This window comes from Carcharodon carcharias, chromosome 15, assembly GCF_017639515.1.
Source record: "Carcharodon carcharias isolate sCarCar2 chromosome 15, sCarCar2.pri, whole genome shotgun sequence".
Classification (NCBI taxonomy): domain Eukaryota; kingdom Metazoa; phylum Chordata; class Chondrichthyes; order Lamniformes; family Lamnidae; genus Carcharodon; species Carcharodon carcharias.
Window position 1 is genome coordinate 119,438,272 of NC_054481.1, and position 20,570 is coordinate 119,458,841.

The following is a 20,570-nucleotide window of genomic DNA, read 5'->3' on the forward strand; positions in this document are numbered from 1 at the left end:
CAGACGAGTGAGGAAATAATCTTAAAAACAAAAAAACTGCGGATGCTGGAAATCCAAAACAAAAACAAAAACAGAATTACCTGGAAAAACTCAGCAGGTCTGGCAGCATCGGCGGAGAAGAAAAGAGTTGACGTTTCGAGTCCTTATGACCCTTTGACAGAACTCATCTTATTTGGAAATATTCTTATTTGATTTATATTGTTGGTTGAGGGGAAAATGTTTTTGGTCTCCACTACAAACTTCATTCCCTAGCTACCAAGTCCATCCCTCTCCCTGGCAACTGTCTGAGGCTGAATCAGACTATTCGCAGCCTTGGTATCATATTTGACCCTGAGATGAGCTTCTAACTATGTATTTGTGCCATCACTAGGACCACTTATTTGCACCTCTGAACATTGTCCGACTCTGCCTCTGCCTCAGTTCATCTGCTACTGAAACCCTCATCCATGCCTTTGGTACTTCTAGACTTGATCATTCCAACACACTTCTCGTCTGTCTCCCACACTCTTTTCTCTGTAAACTCATGCAAAACTTACTGCCCATGTCCTTACTTGCACCAACTCCTGTTCACCCATCAGCCATATGCTTTATAGCCTACTCGCTCCCAGTTAAGCAACACCTTGATGTTAAAGTTCTCATGCTTGTTTTCAAATCTTCCATGGCCTCACCCTTCCCAATTTTGGTATCTTCCCCAGTCCCACAATTCTCTGAGATATCTGCATCCCTCTAGTTTTGGCCCCCTGAACATCTGTGATTTTAATAGTTCCACCATTGGTGGCTACCCCTTCAGTTGCCTGGGCTGTAAGCTCTGGAATTCCCCTCTTAAACCTCTCTGCCTCGTTACATCTTAATCTCTCTTTCACCTTTAATATGATCCTTAAAATTGACTTATTTGACCAAGCTTTTGGTCATCTACCCTAATGTCACTCAGCGTCAAATTTTGTTCATAACGCTCCTGTTCCTTGGGACACTTTACTAAATTAAAGGTGCTATATAAATACAAATTGTTGGTGTTGTTGGTTGGGGCAGAGGAAAACTCCAATAGTCCACACCTGATCATTTGCGTGTTTACTTAATGAGCTAAAAAACTGAATTATCTAATAATTTAGATGAAGCAATGTAAATAACATGCAAAGTATGGATTTAGAGGTTAAAAAATCAAATAATTTGAATCAAGGCTACAGTGGCTTGGGATCTTTAACGTTCAGTTAACTCAAGGGAATAGGCAGATGTCTCATCTGACAATGCAGCAATCTCTCTGCACTGATTAAATGGCTACATAATGTAGCTCCAACTCTTGGTGTGGGATTTGAACTCACAACCTTCTGACTCGGAGGCAAAAGTGTCACCAACTGAAAGCCGGGGGTGGGGGGGCGGTGTAGAGTGGAGGGAGAAAAAAACCCACAAATCTCATTTCCAATCATTTGTTAGCCACTACAGCCAATGAGGGTTATGTGGTTGGGATCTGCTGCGATGCTCCCAACTTCAAATAGCCTGATGTTGGCTGGGCTTGCATTCGGAGATTGGCAATTATGGGTAAAGTACTGGAGGTACAGCCTGTGGAACTGCCAATCTCCTCCTCAACCCAGTAACCAACGAACCAATGAGATGTCAGGAGAATTAGAGGAAAAGGAAACAAGAAAAGGGCTCTAAAGAGTTAACACATGGTGAATAGAACACACAGCACCAGTCTGTGAGCTGTTCCCCAGGGGTTTATTGATAGAATTGATATACCACAATTTTACCTCGCTGTACAAACAGCAGAGTTCCACTTGCACGGCTAATTGTGCTGGGAAAATTGCTGGGCATCAAAAGTTTTAATCAGATGAATCCTTTTATGTTCTGCCTAAAAATGCCTGATGCTAATTTAAGACCCTGGTGCAGCATGGGTCAAAGGCAATTGTCAGATGGCGAGAAAGCCAAGTGTTTTGTTTAGTGCACCAGGGACCGAGAGTTACTTCATCTGGGCCGGCTGGTCATCAGCGCAGTGTCCGGATCATTTGCTCTTAAACTGGGGTTTTCAAGCGGTCACTGTTCATCAGACAATCTCCTTGCGCAATCTGATAATCACTGTGCGAGTGAAGTGCTCTGCACTGTGAACCGTGAAGGGTTTTAAAACAAAGACCCGGTTTGCTATCCAATGTGCTGCATATTTACCTCCAAGTCAACTTGAAAAGTTGCAGGGAAAATGATCCCAGTCATTTGTTAGGGTAAATTGTTTCTAAATTACCTAATCATAGAGAAAGAGAAAGAGAACAAAAAAAAAGCTGACAAAGTTAAAACATCATCCTTAGGGGATTTTCAATCTGTAACATAGACGCCAAACAGGGACCGAGAAAGTGATGTCTACAATCAGCAAAGATTTAAACAGAATCAATCTTCTTTCTGTGCATTTTTAAAATTCCTTCATCTGCCAGTTGCAGCTTCTCAGGACTGATTCAGTAGATTTGGAATGGGAGAAAAGGTCTATTACACTTGCCCTCGTGCATTCCTCCTGACTGGCAGAGTTAAAGGGGGAAAGAACCTGACTATTCACTTTTATTAATTTTTTTCCATCCGGGAGATTGGAGTGAGAGGGTTTGGCGAATGGGGACGAGGGGGGAGGGTGAAGGTGCTGCCAGCTCCAGTTATTCCTTAACCCAAAGATTTCTAAGTTACTCAGTCACTGATCCTCTCCTAATTGGGATAGTCTGGCCAGCCAGCAGATCTAAATAATCTGCACCACCCAGTTATCTTCTTGCTCTGTGAAATTCCAGCTATCTGCCATCTCAGATGGACATAAAAGATCCTGCGTCACTGTTCAAAGAAGAGCATAGGAGTCCTCCTGGTGTCCAGGCCAATATCTATCCATCAACCATCACTAAAACTAAACACTAAAACTAGTCACTCATTTCATTGCTATATGTGGAACTTGTGTGTGTACACTGATTGTCAGCATTTCCCCCATATTACAGCAGATCAGTAAAGTTGGTTGAAGAGTGGAAAAAATCCCAGTAGCAATGCAACTCCGATATATACAAATGTTGTGCCGCTGGACACCAAGCAGTCTTTTCTGTGGTACAGCTGCAGACAGAGAGAGCTTCATCATATCAACAAAGAGGAGAGATGAAACGAGGCCCTCCTTTTCCATTTTAGGGTAGCATAGAGAGGGGATCTCCACATTTTTGGTATTTCTGGCTAAGAAGATTTGAATTACGCTGAGTTCCAATTTGTTTTTATAATCAAATAAATGAGAGCTCTCTGCATTAGTTTAAATGAATAGCAAGTGTGAGTTGTGCTTGATTTGCTTGTCCCCACTGGCTCCTTAAACTGCTGTGAGCACATTCCCCTGTACCCTGGGAAATAAACAAAGTGACATCTGGTTAGCATGAGTGCCATGACCAGCATGGTAAAGGTTAATGTAGTTATACCCTCAGGTCTTAATCATACCCTAGAGAGAAAAATTTCCTCTGCTTTTGTTACACAATTTTTTCTTTTCACTGCTTGGTCTTGAGTGTCCTTAAAGAGAGGGGAACCCTCAGCACCTTTTATCATACCAACAGTACCATAAATAACACCAGAACTTTCACTTATGGAATTAGCCTTACATTATCAGCCATGGTAAGTGGGTTGCATTCTTGCCTCTCAGTGAGTACGTTGTGGGCTCAAGCCCCATTCTAGAACCTTGAGCCCTAAATCTAAGCTGACACTGCAGTCCGTAGTTGTACTACACTGAGGGAGTGCACCACTGTCACAGTGTTTTGGATGAGAAGTTAACCATTGTCTCGTCTGTTCTCTCAGGTGAGTGTAAAATATCCCAAAGTGCTATTTGAAAAACAGCAGGAAGTTCTTCCAGATCCTGGCCAATTTTAATCCCTTAACCAACATCAGTAAAACAGATTATCTGGTCATTGTCACGTTGCCATTTGTGGCACCTTGCTGTGTGCCACTTGGTTGCTAGTTTCCTACAAAAAAGCAGTGACTACATTTCAAAAAGCATTTCATTGGCTGTGAAGCAATTTGGGATGCTCAATATTTGTGAAAAATGCTGTAGAAATGTTCTTTTATGGGTACTGACCCCCTCGCAAAGCTTTAGAAAGATGTTCAATTGTATAAGGCCCTTCGCAACTGTTTCAATGTTAACATACTTAAACACTGTGGGTAATGTTTCATAGTCCATCTTTCAACTATTGTTTCTTGTAGCTGCTCTCAGCCCTATCGCTAGTGAGTCCCCATCCCATTCTTACTCAGTGCCCACACATGCGTATTTTCCAAAAAAGTCCATGGGATAGCATCTCAGAACCAGAACACTGTATTCCACTCCTTCATAATCCAGTGGTACTGAGGCCAATTGTATCCATTCACTGTCCAAAACTGAGATTTGCAAACTCACCACTGCCCAGGGGCTAAACGTGGAAAATTCTTCGTCCAAATGGCTCATTTTCACATTGGATAATGCATTTGATTATACAGCCATCAAGAGTTCACTTCTACTTCTTAAGCCAATCTTTCATGGCATTGCTAGTGGTTGCGATGTTTAGCTGTTAACCCGGAACAGTACTTAACTCAGACCTGCCTCTTTAAATATATTGCTCAAATGTTTATCTTTAGGGAAGTAGTCTAAAGAGGTAAATGCAGGGAACTGTAGCTGTATGCTACAACTGAGGGCAATTTTAACTTATTTTAAATTTCTGGCTGCAGTTTAGAAAAGCTCCGCATGAAATGGCTGGCCTTCATTCTCTTTATGACACATCTCTTTCTAAAAGTGTGGCACCTTCAAGTGTGACGTGCACACTATACACAAGACTTTTATACATATAAAAATATAAGATTTTCTGAATTTGTTATATTATTAAAAGGACACAATCAGTTCATTGTCAGTTAGAGACACAGAAGAGACACACCAGGGAGATGTGTATCAGAAAACAGGCCTAAATAGCACTGTGAAGGTTTTGCATTCTTACCTATACGGCTGCTCCCCTGTGTGTGTTCTGAGATGCCGAGTAAGATTCGCTGATCTCGGAAAGATCTTCCCACAGTACCTGAAGGGGAGGAAATGCAATTTATCAGCATCACTGGCCAAGCAATTCTAGAAGTTCCTGTATAATTTATGAACCCAAAGGCACCAGTGGCTGACTTATTCCATGTGTTGGATACACCTGTGATGCTGTGACTCAAACAATCTGCTTGAAATGATTGATGTCAGTAATTAGAGTTAAAGTGTTAAGTGCTGACATTTCTTTAACCTGGCAGAGGGCCTTATTGCAAGTTTACCATCTCTTTCTGTTTTGGTAAGGTTTACTGGTAGCTTCAGCTTTTTTAAAAGCTTAGGAGGCATATGGAGTATGCGGTGGGGCTATGTACTTTGTGACAGGGGCCAAAGGCTTTAGAGTTCTCAATTTTAACTGGAGGAATTTGTGGTTCATTCAGGACTGGATGAGTTTGCCAATACAGTTGCAGTGGAATAATCAAGAGAGGTGGTAAAGAGGTGGAGCTGGATGTTGTCATTGTACAAATGGAACCTGACTGCATGTCACCAAGAAGCATTATGTCAATGAGGAAGCAGAAGAGGCCACAAGCAGATATTTGGGGGAATCCCAGAGGTATAGGTGCTGGAGCTGGAAGAAAAGCCATTGCTGGAAATGCTCTGGCTATGACTGAATAGGTAAGAATAAAACCAAGCCAAAAAATGGAGGAGTGGTGTTAGAGGAGATGGATGGAGGAAGAGGATGGTCAACGGTAGCAGAGATGTCAAAAAATATGAGGAGGGATAGTGCACCTTTGTCACAGTCACAGAGTATGTCATTGTGGCTTTGAGTAAGGCCATTTCAGTGCTGTGGCAGGGCAAAAACCTGACTGGAGATACTCAGCAAGATCTGTTGGTAGCAGCAACTTGCCATAAATGCATCATTGGAGACAATGGGGAATTTCACATGCAACTGCAAGGATCCATGGTACAGATCTAAAACACCCATGCAGACTACAGCTTAGACACCACAGCTTTATTGAAGAGCTGTTTGATTGAGATCATTTTGTGATATTATTAACCACATGTTCACATGAAATGCATTTGACTGTGATTTTAATAGGAGTATTCACTGGTTTAAAACAGGTGATCTCACAGTTTTGTTAAAAGGGTGGACAATGGAATAAATCACATTTACATTCATGACTAATATCACATAGCGTTATTTCACTCTATGCATGCCTTTAAAATTAGCAGATCACCTTAAAAAGCAGATTTCATGTGATGTTGCTTACAGTTGAGTCAAAGGATGTGCTAGAGTATGCTATCCAAAATATGACAGGAAGTGAGCATAACAATTTAATTGCTCCTGATTGGGTTCCTTAGTATTATGAAAGGATTTGATAGGGTATAAGTAGGGAAGATGTTTCCATTTGCAGGGGAGACTAAAACTAGTGATCATAAATAGAAGATGGTCACTAATAAACCCAATAGAGAATTCGGGAGAAACTTCTTTACCCAGGAAGTGGTTAAAATGTGGAACCCACTAGCACATGGAGTAATTAAAGCAAATAGCATGTATGCATTTAAGGGGGAACAAGATAATCGCATGAAGGGGAAAGGAATAGAAGGTTATGTCAATAGGGTGCAGTCAAGTGAGTTGAGAGGCGGCTCATGTGGAGCATAAATGCCGGCATGGACTTGTTGGGCCAAATAGTCTGTTTCTGTGCTGTACATTATATGTAATTCTATGTAATATGTTAAATAAGATGTCAAGGATAAATACTGTAGTGTGCAGATAAATATTGTGGAGCTTGCTTATTTACTATTGGAGGGTTAACCACGGGATGTAACTGTGGCTGCAGCTTGTTTCTAACCTGCACGTGTAACGCTCCTTTCCTTTTCGGAGGATGGCATCAGACAGCGTGGATGGTGGTGATCGGAAGTTGAAGGAGTGATGAGGAGGAGGTTGCAGTGTGCCCATAGTGTCCAGTTTCAGTGTGCCAAAACTCTCTAGCTTTTCTGTCATGGTCTCCATAGCAGCCATCTGTAAAAAATCGCAACCTAAACTCTAGGCTTCATACTTAAAAGAAGGACAAGAGAAAGCACAGTCTAGTGGCTGTCCTTGCTAAGTACAGCAGCACAAGGAAATTTCAATTTAGATCATTCAATCATTGGAATAGGAGTAAACCATACAACCCCTCGAACTTGCTCCACCATTCAATGAGATTGTGCCTAATCCGTTTACCCACTTTTTCTCTATACCCCATGTTACCCTTACCAGACAAAAATCTATTGATCTCGATTATGAAATTTTCAGTTGATCCCCAGCATTCACAGCCTTTGGTGGAAAGTATTCCAGGTTTCTATTACTCATTGGGCAGAATTTTACACCAGCGGGATTTTGCAGTCCCACCGCATTATACAAACCACCCCCCCTCCTGATGCGATGGAACCATAAAATTCCGCCCAGTGTGTGAAAAGAACATTGAAAGCCATCATCTAGTAGATCTATACCCTCAAGTGGAAGTCACTGGAACTGTACAGATGAGCCAAGCATTCTCCACTATTTGTAAACATTGCCCCATTAATAGTCATTCTGAGATTTAATGCTTTAAATGCTAAGGATTATGGTAGAATGAGATGAGGGAGATTTGGTTTCTGTCAATGAACTCCAAAAAGTAATTTTTTGTATAAAATGCTTCAAGATATAAGATGCCATATTCTCATTACACTTTTATTCATATACAAAACATGGGAATAGAAATAGGCCATTTAGCCCATCTATCTATTGCTGCCATGTTTTCAGCAATGGTATCTGTATCATTTTAACCCTACTTCCCTTTGCCCATTGTCTTTGCTACCCTTAAATAAAGAAAGATTTGCACTTATATATTGCTTTTCATGACCACAGGCCAGCTCAAAGGGCTTTACAGCCAATTAAGTACTTTTTGAAATGTATTCACTGTTGTAATGTAGAAACACAACAACTAATTTGCGTTTAGCAGATTTCCACAAACAGCAATGTGATAATGACCAGGTAATCTGTTTCATGCGATGTTGATTGAGGGATAAATATTGGTCATGGTACTGGGAATAATTCCTCTGCTTTTCTTCGATATAGTGCCAATGAATCTTTTACATGCATCCGAGCAGAAAGATAGGGCTTCGGTTTAATTTCTTATCCAAAAGTTGGCACTTCTGACAGTGCAGTGCTCCCTCAGTACTGCACTGGAGTGTCAGCCTTGATTTTTATGCTCAAGCCCTGTCTCTGGAGGAAATGGGATTCTCCTCTCTAAATCAAGTTTGCTCCTTTACAGCACATTTGAGAATAAGGTTGATTTTTTGCTGTCCAATTCACTCAAAGCCCCTTTTGACATAAATGAAACCTAACGGACAGCTACTTTCTAAATAGAACTGCCTCGGAGTGTAGGATATTGGAAGATATGAGCATTTTGTTATATTGTGCTCTCTGCTGCCCTCTCTGTTGGGTAGGTATAAATATCGTTAGTACAATAATGACTGCCTGCAGCGGAGCATGTGTTCATCTTACTCAGTGCAATACACAATAGAAAGATACTGACAAGGGGTGGAATTTTCTCTTACGTTTCATCAGAGAAATTAAGGACTGAAGAACATTCTGACATATTTTTGGAACTCCTAAATTTGATTTTGAGGAAGTTGGAGCAATTTTAAAGTTTGCTCCATGTGCATGTTGTTTTCAGGTACACAGTGAGTCCGCATGGTACGTAATTGATAAAAATAGCATTGAAGACATATTTGGGGATAATTGGGGGAATTCAATCCTAACAAAAAAGACTGAGGTAATTATGAATGAAATTTACACATTTGGCTGAAAGCGAATAAAATAGGAGGTGAGGATAGGGACAGATGCTTTTGAGATAGTGTCAAACCAGTGTTGCCCACCAGATCCCCAGTACTACGGAATATGCAATGAGGCCACAGCCATGGAAATGGCAGAAGGAGATAGTGCAAATTACAAGAGGGTTCTTTTCCTGAGCCAGCAGGGGAGGGCCACTGGATTTCAGCGAGATCCAGACAGCAACAGCCAAGCTTCCAGTCTCAGAGTCAGAAAGTTAGATGCTACCATTGCCATGGTTGCCACCAATTATTTAAATGCCGCATTTCCAGTCAAAGTGCTATGCCTCTGGGAAAGTCAGTCATGTTCAGACGGCATGCATGAGTAGAGGAAACAGTAATGATTCAGGTCATGGTGAAAGCTCCAGGTCGCAACCATGTGCCAGGTCGAGGTTATGGTCAACCCAAAGCTAGGTCAGGAATCTGGAAATTCTCGAATGCGCGTATGATGGATATGGAAACAGAAGTTGATGTATCGAGCAGGAAAATCAAGAGTTGTACTCAGTCAAAGAGCAAGAAAGGCAGCACATAGAAGATGAGAGTAAAAGGGCTCAAGATGTTAAATGGATCCAAAATCAGATGGTGAAGTATGAAACTAGACACAAATCCTTTTCTTGATAATAGGTTTATTTAGAGAATGCAGCATTGCATATATCTGTCTACTACGCCAGAGTCCCAGCTGTCCCTCTTTATATTCTTTTGAGTATACCTGTAAACTAATTTGGCAAATTAAAAGGCAAACAGATCAAATTAAGTAAACAGTTGAAATCAAATTAAAGTGATATCCCCTAACAGTGGAACTATAACAATGGAGACATTTTTTAAAGGAACATTATTGAGTCAATTTAAATTATGTTTTGGGAGCTGAGGAAGCACTCCAGCACCGCCGCCCCCCCTCCGCCGCCCCCCCTCTACTCCCCCCCCCCCCCCCCCCCCCCACCCCATGCCCACCGGTCATGGAATGTCCCTCTTTATAAGTGCTCTAGGTACTTAATTAACCAATTCCCTTCACCTGTGTATCTTAACAATATAATTAACACACCATTAACAGAAGATATAATTCTAGTGTCTACAGTAAAAATGCAAGTTGAAGATTCACAACCTTCTTTCATCATCGAAACAGCTGCAACAGTGTTTGCATTCTTGGAAGAAGAGAACAAGAAATCCCTAAGTCACATTCCCTTATGCAAAACTGGTGTGAAACTGACTAGCTATTCCAATAACAGTATTCCAGTGTGCGGTGAAGTTAGTGTAAGAGTGAATATGATGATACGTCCTATTACTTGCCATTGGTAGTAGTAGGAGGGAACACCGACTCCCTGATGGAAAGGAATTGCATTATGAAAATACGGTTAAACTGGGCTGAGTTATTTACAGTAGGGATCGGCAAGAGTACGTCTGACATTGAGAAAGTACTAAGAGAAAACAAAGTGGTCTTTGAACAAGGAGGACCAAATGATAAAATTAGGCATCACAATGCTAAAGTCAAGATAAAGGTCTATGTACAGCTGACATTTTGCAAGGCTAGGCCAGTGCCTTATGCACAGTTAGAAGCAGGAAGTAAAGAACTGGATAGATTAGAAAAAGGTGTCGTTCAGTGAATAAGCCTTACCCATTCTGGTAGTTCAAAAAGCAAACAGATCCTTTTGCATTTGCAGCAATTATAAGCAAGGAGTAGATAAGGTGATTGAAAATGATACTTACACACTGCCTACCAGTCAAGATTTGTTTTCCAATTTAGCCAACGGCAAGATGTTCAGTAAAACAGATTTGTCAAATGCTTGTTTAAAACTAGAATTAATTGACAAGAGCAAGGAACTGCTTACCATTCATACACACAAAGGGTTGTACCAATACAGAGGATTACCATTTGGGGTGTCCACTGATGCTGTGTGTTTCAGAGCATCATTGATCAGGTACTAAATGGGATGAAAGGTGTGTACTGCTTCTTAGAAGACATTTTAATTACTAGTAAGACAGAGAAAGAGCACATTGTAATGTTGAACAAAGTCCTAGGTTATCTTCAAGAGTATGGTATCAAAGATAAAAAGCATAAGTGTTGCTTCTTGGAGTCAATTGTAATATACCTGGGTCACCACCAGATGATTAAGGTATACAGTCAATACAGGAGCAGGCTGAGGGGATTTTGAAAGCAAGAGACCAGAGAATAAAGAAGAACTCAGAACATTCATTGGGATTGTTTTTATTATTCTAAGTTCATCCCTGCCTGACTAAGCTAATACATTCCTACCAAGATATCAAAGATGGGATAGATTGGGAGTGATCTGTGCTGTGTCAGAAAGCATTTGAAGAAGAGCAGAAAGTACTGACGCTGATGCCATTCTGATCCACTAGGATCCCAAGAAAAACTTTGATTTTAGTGAGCGATGTCTCACCACAGGGATTAGGTGTGGTGTTATCTCACATGATGGAAGACAGTGCAGAGAAGCCTGTAGCATATGCTTCATGTACTTTAACGAAGTCAAAGCAAAATTACCCACAAATTGAGAAAGAGGCATTAGTGAAAATATATGGCATTACTAAGCTCCACAAATACTTGTATGGTAGGGAGTTCACTTTGTTAACTGACTACTAAACTCTTACGATCATATTTGGTACAAAAAAGGAGGACCATTCATCATGGCAGCACAGTTTCAGAGATGGGTGTTGATTTTGATGGCCCATAAATATATTAAATGTTGTAAATCAGGTGATCATACAAATGCAGACATTCTTTCAAGATTTCCCATGGAAATTGATTCATTTCTAGCCATTGAATTACATGTGAATTACTTTACATACACAAATGACATGCTGGTATCTGCTACAGAAATGAATGAAGAAACTTGCAAGGACTGGTGCTCAGTAAAGTGCTCAATTATGTCATGAATGGCTGGCATAAAGAGTGTGATGATGAGAAACTGCAGCAATATTTCACATGTAGAAATTAACTGAGTGTAGATCAAGTCTGTCTCATATGGGGTTGAAAAGTCATTATTCTACCAAGATTTAAAGGAAGATTGTTGAGGAACTTCATCAAGACCACTCATGGATAGTCCATATGAAAGGGTAGGGAGAAGCTATTTTTGGTACCTAAAGGTAGATAAAGGTATTGAAGAGTTGATGGAAAGTTGTGGTGCATCGCGGAATGAGAAATGATCTAAACTAGGCTTCTTTTCATTTTGTGGTCAAACACAAGAAAACCATGGAATGAGTACATGTTGATTTCTTTGAAGTGGAAGGGAAAGGATTACCTCATTTTGGTCGATAGCTATAGCAAATCGATAAATATTGAGTCTATACCCAATACCGCACAAGTGCCAAAAATATTAAGGTTTTGAGAAGTTGGTTTGCAATTTATGGGTTGCCAGAGGTGTTGGTGTCAGATAATGGTCCACAGTTTATGCCCAATGTTCCTATGCAGGGTAGTACAACTAAGTTCAATCTTGTTCATGCCTGGTGTCCACACACATGTTCATCCATCAAAAAAATGAAAGAACATCCATTTTGTCAAAGCTTTTCACATTATTGGGGCATCCCAAAAAACTTCACAACCAGTTAATTTACTTGTTATTTTGAAGTTGTAATGTAGACAAACATGACAGCGGTCTATCATTAGTAATGAGATGAATGAACAACTAATCTTTGTTGATAGCTTTAGGTAACAGATGAATGACAATCTGGACAACTCCTCTGCCATTCTTCAAATAGTCCAGTGGATCTCATGTGTCCATCAAACACACATGTCACTTTGAGCACCTCACATGAAAGATAGCCCCTCTGAAAGTGCAGCATCTCCTCAGAAATGCAGTTGAGATTGTATGCTCAAGTCTCTCAGTTGGACCTAAACCCAGACACTTTACTCAGAGGAAAGCTGAGTTACTGGATAGAGAACAGGAGTGGGATGCTTTGCTGAATTTCCCCCCTCCCAATCACAGGCAAGCTGAGAAAAACATTGTGTTCTGACTGCTACATCAAATGAGGCAAACTAATTTGATTTCATTTTAGAAACACATTGGGGATGACTCCATCTTTGCCTGAGCAGCAACAACAAAAGCAAATGAATTCAAGGCTGTTACAGCGAACACTTAAAAGTCACATGCTTCCCCTGTCAGGAGCCCTGTTTCGTTCTGATTACTCACTTCAGTTGTTTATAATCTAAGGCGGGCACAGACGCATCCATCATCAAATAGAGGGTTGCAACAAGCAGTCACTTCTTGACTTTCTTCCAAAATAAAGCAAGTGGAAATTAAGATAACAATGTACAAGCTGAATGGAGAGAGCCACATTTTATTGTAAAGGCTGTTTTTTTAAAATAAATAGGATTAGCGTGAAGATAAGGATGTTAAAAACAAACAGAGAGTAACGGAATGGATTCTCAGGTGGACTCAGCCTATAACCCTGCCATGCCACTGCTCAAACTGTCAGGCCACATTTTGAGCTCAGTCTAGTCACCAAGACCACAAGGGAGATGTTCAAGCTCTGGAGGATGTACAGAGAACAGCCACAAGGCTCATCTCTGGGTATGAAAGAAACATTAGAAAATTTGGGCTCTTCAGCCTTGAGAGGAGATGTCTGAGATGTTGAAGAAATGCAAAGAATTGTAAATGCTATGGAAAAGGTAAATTCACAAAATCAACTTAAACAATGAGGGTAGAATAAGGGATGATGGCTTAAATTAGTAAAAGTCAGATTTAGGGCTAGTATCAGGAAGTTCTCCTTTTCATAGCAAGCAATCAATATGCGGAATAAACTTCCAGATACAGCAGTGAAGGCAAAAACATTGGAATCATTGATGAACCAATTGGATGCTGTTATGGTATGACATTTAGTTCAGTCTGGGTGGATGGACAAATATGGAACATTCACTTATCAAAATTATTTGACAATTTGTATTTACCTTAGGCCTTTAATATAGTATAAAACTCTTGTGGGTTCCACAGGGGAATCAAAAGCCAAGCAAGAATTGGAAGAAGATTTAAGAGAGGTGACCATTGAAGAGATTGATTTTTAAAAAGTTTTGAAGCTGATGAAAGGTGTTGCAAAGGTACTGCAATAGTCGTGAATTATTTTAATCTTTACAGTGATTGGACAAATCAAATTGGCAAAGTTAGCCTGGAGGATGAGGTCATGGAGTGTATTCAGGATAACTTCTTGGAACAGTATATTCTGGAACCTACTATGGGTCAGGCTATTTTGGACGTGGTAACGTGTAATGAGACAGGATTAATTAAAGACCTCATAGTAAAGGATCCTCTCGGCAAGAATGATCTTAAAATGATAGAATTTCACATTCAGTTTGAGAGTGAAAAATGTGGGTCCATAACTAGTGTCATAAACTTAATTAAAGGCAATTGCAAGGGTATGATGACAGAGTTGGCTAAAGTATACTGGGTAAATAGGTTAAAAGGTAAGATGGTAGAGAAGCAGTGGTAGACATTTAAGCAGATATTTCATAACTCTCAACAAAGGTATATTCCATTGAGGAAGACAGACTCTACCGTAAGGGTACACCATCTATAACTAAGGAAGTTAAGGGTGATATCAAATTGAAAGAAAAGACATACAATGCTCCAAAGATTAGCGCTAAGCCAGAAGGTTGGGAATTTTTTAGAAACCAGCAAACGATGACTAAGGAAAAAAGAGGGAGAATTTGGAGTGTGAGAGACAACTTGCAAGGAATATAAAAACAGACAGTAAAGTACAAGTATATGAAAAGGAAAACAGTAACTTAAATAAGCAATGGTCCTTTGAGGATGAGACTGGGGAATTAATAATGGGAAAAGACGAAATGGCAGGGACTTTGAACATATTTTGTATCTGTCTTCACAGTAGAAGACACAAAAAGCATCCCAAGAATAGTAGAAAATCATGAGGCACAAGAGAGGGAGGATCTTAAAAAGCAATCACTATCACAAAAGAAAAAGTAATGGGAATACTAATGGCACTTAAGATTGACAAGTTCCCTGGACCAGATGGCCTGCACCCTAGGGTCTTAAAAGAAGTAGCTGCAGAGATAATGAATGAATTAGTTGCAAAATTCCAAATTCATAGATTCTGGAAATGTCGCAGTGGATTGGAAAACCGTATATATAACACCTCTGTTCAAAAAAGGAGAAAGACAGAAAGCAGGAAACTATAGGCCAGTTATTTAACACCTATCATTGGGAAAATGCTAGAATTAAAGTAGCCAGACATTTAGAAAATCATAATACAATCAGGAGGAGTCAATGTGTTTTTTGAAAGGGAATTGTGTTTGATAAAATTATTAAAGCTCTTTGAGAAAGCAACAATCAGAGTGGATAAAGGCAAACCAGTCGATGTAGTGTATTTGGATTTCAAAAACGCATTTGATAAGGTGCCACATAAAAGATTATTACACAAGAACTTCTTGTGTTAAGGTGATATATTGACATGGATAGAGGACTGGCTAACTAATCGGAAACAGAGAGTCAGGGTAAATGGGTCATTTTCAGGATGGCAAACTGTAATTATTGGAGTGCCACAGGGATCAGTTCTGGGGCCTCAGCTATTTACAATCTGTATTAATGACTTGAATGAAGGGGCTAACTGTATTGTAACTGACTTTGCTGGTGGTACAAAGATAGGTATTAAGGCAAGTTGTGAGGAGGATCCAAAGAATCTGCGAAAGGATACAAATAGGTTAAATGCACGGGCAAAAATCTGCGGATGGAGTATAATGTGGGAAAATATGAGGTTGTCCTCTTTGGCAGGAAGAATAGAAAAGAAGAATATTATTTCAATGGAGGGAGACTACAGAATGCTGCAGCACAAAGGGATTTGGTGTCCGTGTACATGAATCACAAAAAGTCAGCATGCAGATGGTGAGTAATTAGAAAAGCAAATAGAATTTTGGCATTCATTATAAGGAGGATGGAGTATAAAAGTAGGGAAGTCTTGCTACAACTGTGCAAGGCATTGGTGAGACCACACCCAGAGTACTGTGTACAGTTTTGGTCACCTTACTCAAGGAGGGTCATAGTTACACTGGAAGCAGTTCAGAGAAGGTTCACTAAGCTGATTCCTGGGATGAGAGTGTTTGTCTTATGAGGAAGGGCTGAGCAGGTTGGGCATATACTCATTGGAGTTTAGAAGAATGAAAGGTGATCTTTTTGAAACAGAACAGATTCTGTGGGGTCTTCTCAGGGCAAATGCTGAGGGAATGTTTCCCTTGTGAGGGAATCTAGAACTAGGGGGCACAGTTTCAAAACAAGTGGTTTCCCATTTATGACGGAAATGAGGAGGAATTTCTTCTCTCAGGGGGTTGTTCGTGTTTGAAATTCTCTTCCCCAGCAAGCAGTGGAGGCTGGGTCATTGAATTTATTCAAGGCTGAGTTGGACAGATTATTGATTGAAAAGGGAGTCAAGGTTTATGGGGGGCAGACTGGAAAGTGGAGTTAAGGTCACAATCAGATCAGCCATAATCTTATTGAATGACAGAGCAGGCTCAATGGGCTGAATGGCTTATTCCTATTTCTTATGCTGTCAATCTGGAGGTGGAGTCAGGGGGCTGGCGGGGGTGGGGTGAGGTTTACTAGGGGGTGGGAAAATAATAGGTAAAGCAGTTGGCTTGCTAAGTGTTGCCAGCTTTTATCGCTATCTCATTCAAAATGTTCCAAATATTTTTTATTTCTTTTAAATTACATCATGTTTTCTGTCTCAATGTGCAACCTTTGAGGCAGACTCAAACTTACTTGTTTTCAAAGGTTGATGAAGTTCAGCAAATTTCTGTTCAGATGCTTCATGATGAAACAGTTTCTGTCTGCCTGTTCTGGATCTGAAGTTACAGATCCAGCGGCTCTATTTGAAGAAAAGCAGGGAGTTTTCCCATTGTCCTGGCCAGCATTCTTTCCTCAACCAACACCAACAAAGCAGAGCAGTCACACCTGTTTGGTTAACGTTCTGACAGAGGCCCTTTTGTTTTTAAGGACATCAGCCTCTCTTTCTCTTTCAGATAGTGATGGGCCTGCATTGTATTTTTCCAGAATTTGTGTTTCAATTTCAGATTTTGAACAATAATAGTTTACTAACAAAGCCAGAAAACAATCTATCTAAGCCTCTAATACCATAACCTCCAATACTTATGATGAAGTGTCATGGATTGTGCATTGGTTAACAGCTCCATCTATCTGTCAACAAGTTCTACAACAGAGGTTCCATAAGACCATAAGACATAGGAGCAGAAATTAGGCCAATCAGCCCATCGAGTCTGCTCCGCCATTCAATTATGGCTGATAAGTTTCTCAAACCCATTCTCCCGTCTTCTCTCCGTAACCTTTGATCCCCTTACCAATCAAGAACCTATCTATCTCGGTCTTAAATACACTCAATGACCTGGCCTCCACAGCCTTCTGTGGTTCATTTGCTTGTTTCTGTTCTTGAGGCTAAAGGTCCACTGCTACTATCTGAAGAAAAGATATCCTAGCCAGCATTCATTCTTGAACTAATATCACCATCAATAGATTAATAGGTTATTAATTTCACAGCTGTTATGTGAGAATTTGGTGTACACATAAAGGATGTTGTGGTCATCTATGTAACAACAGTTTAATTAATTGTTTCTGAAGCAGTTTGGGATGTTTAAAAGATGTGATTAGGTGCCACGTAAATACAAATTATTTCTTTCTTTCTTATCCAAGTTTATCCATGCAGTAAAACCTGCAGATTCCATCACATTTCTTTGATGAGCATTAACAGCTGCAAAAACATTCAAGAAGGTCAACACCATCCAGGACAAAGCAATCCACTTGATCGGCAGCCCGTCCACCACCTTAAACATCTAGTCCCTCAATCACTAATGCACTGTGGCTGCTGTTTGTTCTATCTACAGTATGTGCTGCAGGAACTTGCCAAGATTTCTTTGGCAACATCTCCCAAACCCATGACCTCTGCCACTTAGAAGGACAAAGAAACATATATGGGAACATCATCATCTTGAAGTTCTGCTTCAAGTCACACACCATCTAGACTTGGACATATATTGTTGATCCTCCTACCTGCAATCCCTTCCCATTCCCGCAGTAATCTCTTGGATGAGACAAAAAGAAAAAAGAAACCCAGGGCCAAAATAGGGGAAAAGAATCTGGAAAATTCTTTTCAGACTCACTCCAACACCTGGCCAAACTGGCATTGCACAGTTAACATTCAGAAGATGAAGAATCCTGCAACTCAGCTAATTTGCTTAACATGTGTTTGGCCATCTGAACAAGTAAGGTTCCCCAGGTTCAATCTCCCTGCTGAGTCAGCTATTTGCAGCTCACATACTAGCTATGGGAACTATAATTGTCTTCTGCGCCCTTGTAGAGGCAGATGACTGGAATGGGTTCCTGGTCCTAATTGATCCCATGTTAGAGACGCAAATATTTGGACATTGAGCACAGGGACAGGATACAGCTTGGTTGTGACTTGCCTGTAGTCTAATAATCTCACGGAAGCTGTGTTCATGGCATGGCCAAACAGGTTGATTGTCAACCCATACATAAATCCTTCTGATGCACCTGGCAGGTGGTAAGAGCAGGAAAGATTCCTGGTTAGCCAGAACCATGTGATAGCTGCAGTGCCATAGCCTCTCCCACATTAAAATAATCCACATGCAAGCTCTTGCCACGGGTTCCATGGCAAGCGTTCGCCTTGTTTCAAGGGACTGCTAGTGAGAGAATCAAATAATCTGCCTGGAATTAATGATGCTACTTTCAAAAACAGTTCCTCTGAGATGTCCTCCTTCTTCCTTAACCGAGATTTTCCATGCACGGTAGTTGACAGGGCCCTCAACCATGTCCGGCCCATCTCCCGTGCATCCGCCCTCACGCCTTCTCCTCCCTCCCAGAAACATGATAGGGTCCCCCTTGTCCTCACTTATCATCCCACCAGCCTCCGCATTCAAAGGATCATCCTCCGCCATTTCCGCCAACTCCCGCATGATGCCACCACCAAACACATCTTCCCTTCACCGCCCCCCTTGCAGCATTCCGTAGGGATCATTCCCTCCGTGACACCCTGGTCCACTCCTCCATCACCCCCTACTCCTCAACTCCCACGGCACCTCCCCATGCAAACGCAGAAGATGCAACACCTGCCCCTTCACTTCCTCTTTCCTCACCGTACAAGGGCCCAAACACTCCTTTCAAGTGAAGCAGCTTTTCACTTGCACTTCCCTCAACTTAGTCTACTGCATTCATTGCTCCCAATGCGGTTTCCTCTACATTGGAGAGACCGCAGACTGGGTGACTGCTTTGCAGAACACCTTCAGTCTGACCACAAGCATGACCCAGACCTCCCATTCGCTTGCCATTTCAACACTCCACCCTGCTCTCTTGCCCACATGTCTGTCCTTGGCTTGCTGCATTGCTCCAGTGAAGCTCAACACAAACTGGAGGAACAGCACCTCATCTTCCGACTAGGCACTTTACAGCCTTCCGGACTGAATATTGAGTTCAACAATTTTAGATCTTGAACTCTCCTCCATCCCCACCCCCTTCCCATTTCTTCCCCCTCCTTTTTGTTTTTTCCAATAATTTATTCAGATGTTTTTCTTTTCCCACCTATTTCCATTATTTTTAAATGTATTTCCACCATTGTTTATTTCTACCTTTTAGTATTCCCCCACCCCCACTAGAGCTATCTGTACCTTATCTGTCCTGTCTTATACTCTTATTTAGCACCTTCCTTTAGATAATATCACCACCCTCAACACCTCTTTGTTCTTTTGTCTGTGACAGCTTTTGGTTATCTCCACCTATCGCTGGCTGCTTGCCCCAACAACAACCCGCAACCCCCCAACCGCCCCACCCTTAAACCAGCTTATATTTCACCCCTTTCCTAATTTTACTTAGTTCTGTTGAAGGGTCATGAGGACTCGAAACATCAACTGTACTCTTCTCCGCCGATGCTGCCAGACCTGCTGAGTTTTTCCAGGTATTTCTGTTTCTGTTTTTGATCTGCCTGGAATGATTGTTCAGGCTAACAACTGAAGAATGCATGAGGTCAAGGAAAGTAACCAACGTCTGTAAAATTGTACCCCAGTAAGGATCTAGATCCCAATGTTAAGATGTGTAACCCTACCCCAACTAAAAACGAAGAAATGTACCCAGGAAAAGTTGAAGACATGCACCCGAAGCAAAGATTCAAATACAGGAGAACAGAAAGGAAATAGAAGAGAGAAAGTTGGGGGAAAAGAGAAAGAATAAACTAGGAACTAAGATTTAAATTAAAGACAGAATGATTTATTTTAACAGTTGCACCCACCAACTAAGTAGTTACTAATAAAACATGATTGTATCACAATCTCTGATAAAATTGGAAGGGAAATGGTGGGAGTGGGGGCGCCGGGTGGGGGGGGGGGTGGTGTGCAGGCATACAGGGAGAAACAACTCCAAAGAACTGGGAAATTAATGCCCCCATTTGAGAACTGAATTGTTCTGAGTGTGGGTCAGACTCTAAGTGTGCTACCTTTTGAATTCAATAGCTTCCTTAGAATGCACAATAGCCGAGAGGCTAAACACTTCCCTTATAGATCTGTGCATGACATCATCTCCAAACAGCAGGAAAGCTGTAGGAAGCCATATATCAGCTACTATATTTTCTACAGTACAAATATGAGTAACCTCCCTCAGACCTTTTGCATGCTGTACAGCTATTAAACAGGCTCTGGGGAATACAGTGCTACAAAATTGTTTAAAAGTTTTTATTCCATCAACACGCAGTGCGATGAAGTAGCGTTCATGAA

The 20,570-nt window shown here is 41.0% G+C and overlaps 1 protein-coding gene across 1 annotated transcript in view; it reads right to left on the reverse strand.

Annotated features, from left to right (window-relative positions):
- prdm16 (PR domain containing 16) overlaps positions 1-20,570 on the reverse strand; it is a 537,585-nt gene that overhangs the window by 32,024 nt on the left and 484,991 nt on the right. Inside the window, exons 11-12 of the mRNA XM_041206996.1 lie at positions 6,823-6,992; positions 4,944-5,021 (exon numbers count right to left, since the gene is read on the reverse strand). Of these exons, the coding sequence (XP_041062930.1) occupies positions 4,944-5,021; positions 6,823-6,992 (248 nt within the window). The remainder of the gene's footprint in view (positions 1-4,943; positions 5,022-6,822; positions 6,993-20,570) is intronic.